Source organism: Manis pentadactyla, chromosome 13 (assembly GCF_030020395.1).
Source record: "Manis pentadactyla isolate mManPen7 chromosome 13, mManPen7.hap1, whole genome shotgun sequence".
Lineage (NCBI taxonomy): Eukaryota > Metazoa > Chordata > Mammalia > Pholidota > Manidae > Manis > Manis pentadactyla.
In genome coordinates, this window is record NC_080031.1 from 72,194,128 (window position 1) to 72,200,960 (window position 6,833).

At 34.7% G+C, this 6,833-nt stretch overlaps 1 protein-coding gene across 1 annotated transcript; it reads right to left on the reverse strand.

Moving 5' to 3' along the window:
* Nucleotides 1-5,714: 5,714 nt before the first annotated feature.
* Nucleotides 5,715-6,320, reverse strand: LOC118907739 (olfactory receptor 14I1-like). The gene has a single exon (XM_036876683.2). It carries the CDS (start codon nucleotides 6,318-6,320, stop codon nucleotides 5,715-5,717), a length of 606 nt encoding a protein of 201 aa, XP_036732578.2.
* Between the last annotated feature and the right edge of the window lie 513 nt (nucleotides 6,321-6,833).

Sequence of the window (6,833 nt, forward strand, 5' to 3'; positions counted from 1 at the left end):
TTCGACAGTATGGGAGAATATTTCCATAAATGACATATCCAATAAGGGGTTGACATCCAAAGTATATAAAGAGTTCCCTTCCTTCAACACCCAAAAAAGAAATAACCTGATTAAAAATTGGGCAGAGGATCTGAACAGACACTTCCCCAAAGAAGAAATTCAGATGGCCAGCAGGCACATAAAAGATGCTCCACATCGCTAATCATCAGAGAAATGCCAATTAAAACCACAATGAGGTATCACCTCACACCAGTTAAGATGGCCATCATCCAAAAGACAAGAAACAACAAATGCTGGCAAAGTTGTGGAGGAAGGGGATCCCTCCTACACTGTTGGTGAGAATGTAAATTAGTTCAACCTTTGTGGAAAGCAATAGAAGCTTCTTAAAAAACTAAAAATAGGAATACCATTTGACCCAGGACTTCCACTCCTAGGTATTTACCCAAAGGAAACAAGATCCCTGATTCAAAAATATATATGGCCCCCTATATTTATCACAGCACTATTTATATTAGGCAAGATATGGAAGCAACGTAAGTGTCCATCAGTAGATGTAATACATATACACAATGCATACTATTCAGCCATAAGAGAAAAACAAATCCTACCATTTGGCACAACATGGATGGAACTAGAGGGTATTTTGCTCAGTGAAATAAGCCAGTTGGAGAAAGACAAGTACCAAATAATTTCACTCATTTGTGGAGTATAACACCAAAGCAAAACTGAAGGAACAAAACAGCAGCGACTCACAGACTCTAAGAAGTGACTAGCAGTTACCAGAAGAAAGGGTTTGGGGAGGGTTGGCAAGCAGGGAAGGAAAAGGGGATTAAGGAGCATTATAATTTGCACACATAATGTATGTAGGTCACAGGGAAGCAGTACAGCAGGAAGACAAGTAATGACTCTATAACATCTTACTATGCTGGTGGACAGTTATTGCAGTGGGGTGTGGGGCAACTTGATAATATGGATGAATGTTGATACTACAATGCTGCTCATGAGAAACTTTCATAAGATTGTATGTCAGTGATACCATAAATTAACAGAAAAGAAAAAGCCAGTCCCAAATTACTACACACACTGTATGATTCTATTTATAGAACAATCTTGAAATGACAAAATTAGAAACAAAGACCAAATTAGTAGTTGCCGAGGGGTGAGGATTAGGGGCTTAGGAGGGAGGGAAGTAGGCGTGGCTATAAAAAGGCCACGGGAGGTTTCTTTGTGGTGATGGAAATGTTCTGTACCTTGACTGTATCAAAGCTAATCCTACTTCTGATATCTCACTATAGTTTTTACAAGACATTACCATTAGGGCGAATATTCACAACAGCATGTGAATCTACAATTATCTTTAAATTGAAAGTTTAATTTAAGGAAAAGATTACATACTTCATGATTATATTTACAGGATATTCTGGAAAAGGCAAACCTATAGGGTCAGAAAGAGATGAGTGGTTGTCTCCGTAAGGAGGGAATAAGGAATTTTCTACAAAAAGAGCACAGGGAAATTTTGGAAGGTGGTGGACATGTTCTGTATCTTGATTGTGGTAGTGGTTACACAGCTCTATTTTTATTAAATTATTTTATTTTTTTTATTAAAATATTAATTTTATTTTTTTAAAATTTTATTAAAATTTATACAACTGCAGTATAACAATGAAGCAAAACTGAAGGAACAAAATGGCAGCAGACTCAGAGACTCCAGGAAGGGACTAGTGGTTACCAAAGGAGAGGGGTGTGGGAGGGCAGGTGGGGAGGGTGGGAGAAGGGGACTGAGGGGTATCATGTTTAGTACACATGGTGTTCGGGGATCATGGGGAGAACAGTGTAGCACAGAGAACGCACATATTGGATCTCTAGCAACTTGCTGCACTGATGGACAGGGACTGCATTGGGGTATGGGTGGGGACTTGATGATATGGGTGAATGCAGTAACCACATTGTTTTTTCATGTGAAACCTTCATAAGAGTGTATATCAATCAGACCTTCATAAAAATTTTAAAATAAATTTATACAACTAGTAAAAAATGATAGGTCCTGGGGATCTAGTGTACAGCATGTTGAATGTAATTAGCCATACTGCATTATATTATTTAAAGATGCTGAGAGTAAATTCTAAAAGATGTCACACAACAAAAATATGTAATTATGTGGGGTAATGTGTTTAGCAACATTGTTGCAGTTGTCATTCACCACATATACGGTTTTAAATTTTCATGGTTTGCACCATAAACATGCACAATGATCCTTTTATTTTTGTTAATTGAAGTGCAATTGATATACAATCTTATATTAGTTCCAAGTATACAACATGGTGGTTCAACAGTTACCCATATTATTAAATTCTCACCCCGACCAGTGCAGTTATGATCTTCCCTTATAGGAACATGTTACAGAATCATTAGATGTATTCTCCATGCTGAACTACCATCCACAAAATGTCTGATTCACCAAATTATATTATGATTAAGAATTTTTGTTCCTCTTTATCACCATCAACCTCCCCAACCCCCCATCACAAACCCTCCCCCATGGTAACCACCAGTCACTTCCCAGTGTTTATGAGTGTACTGCTATTTTGTTAATTTTGTATTGTTTTTATATTAGTTTCCACAAGTAAATAAATTCATATGGTATTTATCTTTCTCTGCCTGGCTTGTTACACTTAGCATAATATCCTCTAGATACTTCCATGCTGTCACAAATGGCAAGATTTATTTCTTTTTATGGCTGAATATTATCCCATTGTATATACATGACACTCTTCTTTATCCATTCATCTATTGATGGACAGTTTGGTTTCTTCCACATCATGGCTTTCAGTTATCACTCAATAGACCTGGTAAAAATGTATGCTAGAGTATATGAATAAATAGTGTACCATTGGAAAAAGGTCTTCAAATGTGTATTGATAATACACATAGGGCATCAATGACAATTACCAGTAAAATAGCCATTTATAATTTTCTTTATCTTTCTTTACCTGCTTTCTTCTCCTGCCCTAAGTCTGTTAATGCCTAAACAGAAAAAGCTAGTAAATTGATAATATTTAGAATAAGAAAAAGTTGAGAAGCTAAACATGTTCTTTTCTCCAACTCTAAATTGCTAAGCATATAGTAGGTACATCTTAGGAGAGGGAAGGTTTGATATAACAATGCATTTGTTACTATGCAGAAATGGATTCTATTAGCACTGTACCAAACTCAATGTATTTAATGAAAGTGTTCAAGGTTACCTTTAAAATTAGAAAGAAATCAAGTTTAGGATAAATACATACAAATATGCAATTATTTACAGGAAATTTGGATCTTCTTTATGTAGAACCATTAAAATATATCATTTCTTTCTATCCTTCAATTTTGCAATTAATATGTATTAATTCCATTCCTAAGTATTATATGAAAGAAGGCTATATTACCTCGTGTTTGTAAAATCAGTTTTCCCAGAGTATTCCTGGTATTACTCAACTTGAAAAAGAACAAGTATATAAATAAAATTAATGTTTCTTCAGTAGCTCTAGGTAGCCAGACTAATATTTTGATGGAGAAGTAAATATATAAAATGAACATAAAATGCTCATAAATAAGTGTATGCATTCGAGGTAAATTTATATTTTAATTAAGGGTTTTCCCAAAGCAAAAGAAAAGGGGACTTGTAGATAGTGACAAAACTGTATCATCGATAAATCACTTATATAATCACCTGCATTCTTTCTGCTCTAAAATGCTGGAGTTTGAATAATTAAAATCAAACTGTAAACAGTACAATCCCAGAGAAAATAAAAAAATTAGATATGTTTATGCTCTTGGGTTGATAACAATTTCTCAACTAATATTGAAACCCAGAAATTTCAGATAAAAATAGTTTGTTGGTAATAAAACTTCTTTCTTCAAAAAGAAGACGCCACCACTTAAATAGAAATGTAAATATAGGAATTGCTTCTCTTTCTTCAAAGTGAGAAAGGAATATATATGTTATTAACAAATTAATATATATAATAACATTTTTAAATCACAGTGATATGATCAGAAATTCAATAACAATAAAAATGGCCAAAACAAGCTTTACATATTTATAAAGTAACTCCCTCACATATTTTAAGTACAATATGCATATCATTTAAAAGAAATTCTAATTCTCTAATATTCTGAAATACAACTGAGATGAAACTTTTTAAACACATAACTGACAACTATTGGAAAACTGGGTTTCCAATTTTCTAAGGATGTGCGGTAATCATCATATAGAGGAATACGAATGGAGTAGAAATAAGTGGAGGTCATTTTTAACAAAATCTTTTAGTGTAGGTGTGTTGGAATAATGTAGATATTCACTGGCTAGAGTATGAATAAGTGAAATATGGTGAGTCCTATGAGGTGCAATGCTGTAGGAAGAATAAATTAAACAGTTATACTCAGCAACTTCAACAATCCCTTTGGGTTAAAACAAAACAGACATGAGATTTACTTTTAGTAATATTTATTAGAATGAATGGATCACAACAAAAACAAATGGCCATATTGAGTATGAATTCTGACTAATCTAAGAACTAAACTAGAGGGAGTTCTCCCTTTGATTTTTTTCAGTTAGGGTTGTAGATCATGACATGCCATAGATGCTCAATTTAAGATTTAATTTTAGGCTAGACTAAGGTTACTGTATATCTGGAAATAATAGAAATCATATGTATTTTTATAAATATAAGTTCCTCCACTCTGCTGGAATAAAAATATTTAACTCAACACTGATATAGAAATTATAAAGACAATTTCACCAAAACTTCTTAAGGTTACAGAGAACAACAAATATTTTTTCTCTGATAGCAATCACGCAATGTGTGTTAAGCTGTATTTTCTCTCCTACCTACTAAAATGGCTAGCTTCTCCTGGCCCCAAAATTGTATTTCCCTGTGTCTCACCCCATCACAAGCAACCAGGTTCCATGTGCAAGTTCAATGACTGACTTCAACTAACTTATCTCCATGCTTTTATTCTTTGTCTTGTAAATGATTAATACTTCTTTTAAGCATTAATTAAAACACTATCACAATTATATGTTTGCAATAATAAGCACTATTTTATGATGCTTTGTTTTATATGTCTATAAGGAGCTATTCAGTGTTTCCTAGTATGTGTACAAATTATCAACTTTCACTTTACTAAGTCTTCGAGAGTTGGACAATCTGAAAACAGATTTATGTGGTGCATGCTTATGCATATGGATGGGCATATTAACAGATACAAGTATGATTTTCTATAGGTATCTAATAAGATTACATGCTTTATGTTCATCCATGGAATGTGAAATTACACTGAAAACGAGATAAAGTGAAAAATTGTAGGTATGGATTATCTTACAGAAAAACAGAACTGATTTTTCATCTCAAGCTTTAAAAAAAATCAGTGCACATGTGAGGAAATAAATTTATCATTTTAGATCTTTATTCACTTGCAAAATCATGGGAATGAAACTACATGAAATACCACTACATACTGCATAACAATTAGTGTTTAAAAACAGTGGCTACAAGAAATAATAGCTCATTTTATTCAAACAGGTATTTTGTTCAAATGATTTACTTCAAATTTATTAATACATACATCTCTCTTTTACGAAATGACCACACTATTAATATGTAACTTTAAAATTAAAGTCAATATTTTTGTACACATTTCCCCACATTGATTAGAGCAACATTAATTTCTGGTTAAGAAACAAAATCGCTTCTATGGAACTGGAAAGCTTTCTTTAACATTCTATGCACAGCAGACTTAATCTCCCTGTTCCTCAGGCTAAAGATGATGGGGTTGACTAAGGGGGACACCATGGAGTAGAACATGGCTGTGAGGAGGATTTGAATGCCTGATGAGTTTGAAACAGGGCCTAAGCACGCAAACAATCCTGTAATTATAAACAGAGTGAGTGTAGCTATCTGGGGGGAGCAGGTGGACAAAGCTTTGTTCCGGGCGTCCACAGAACGCATGTGCAGCACGGCTGAAAAGATGTGAACATATGAGGCAAATACGATGACAAAGCCAAGTAATACAAAGCAGGCACTGACAGCAAGGGCCACAAACTCAGAAAATTGCACAGCCTGGGATGAAATGCTCATAACTTGAGGTATATCACAGAAAAATTGGTGAATCACATTGGACTCAGTGAAGGGATGACTGAACATGGTCCCTGTGTGGACAGCAGAATAGACCAGCCCACTGGCCCAGGAGCCACATGACGCCTGTGTGCAGAAACGGGGGCTCACAGTGGACCCATAGTGCAGAGGGTGACAGATGGCGACATAGCGGTCATAGGACATGATCACAAGGAAGAAGAACTCTGCAGATCCAAAGAAAATATATAGGAAATTTTGAGTAACACATGCTCTAAGGGAAATCAATTTATGACCCATCAAAGAATTTGTGATGGATTTGGGAACAGTAACTGAGATGTATCCAAAATCTATAAGGGATAAATACCCCATAAAAAAGTAGATGGGGAAGTGAAGATGTGGATCTATAACAATGATGGTAAATGTCCCTAGATTTCCAGCCAGGGCAGCCAGATAAATCACTAAGAATATTGAACCTTGCAAGATTTGGAGCTCTCGGGAGCTTGAGACATCCATCAGGAGGAATTCTGTGAAGATGGTGAGGTTGTTCATATCTGCTAACATACTTCAGAAATCTGTAGTCAATTGCAAAGGGATAAGTTCATGCTAGCAACAAATAGGTGAGAGAAAAATTATGTCCTTATATGCTGTAAATATGTGGTAAAAATTGGTTTACTGAATTAAATATGCACAACTCATATACAAAGCTTTTACCTTGAA

Coding starts and splice junctions, on each gene's coding strand:
- LOC118907739 (XM_036876683.2), bottom strand. CDS start 6,320: ATGTCCTATGACCGCTATGTCGCCATCTGTCACCCTCTGCACTATGGG.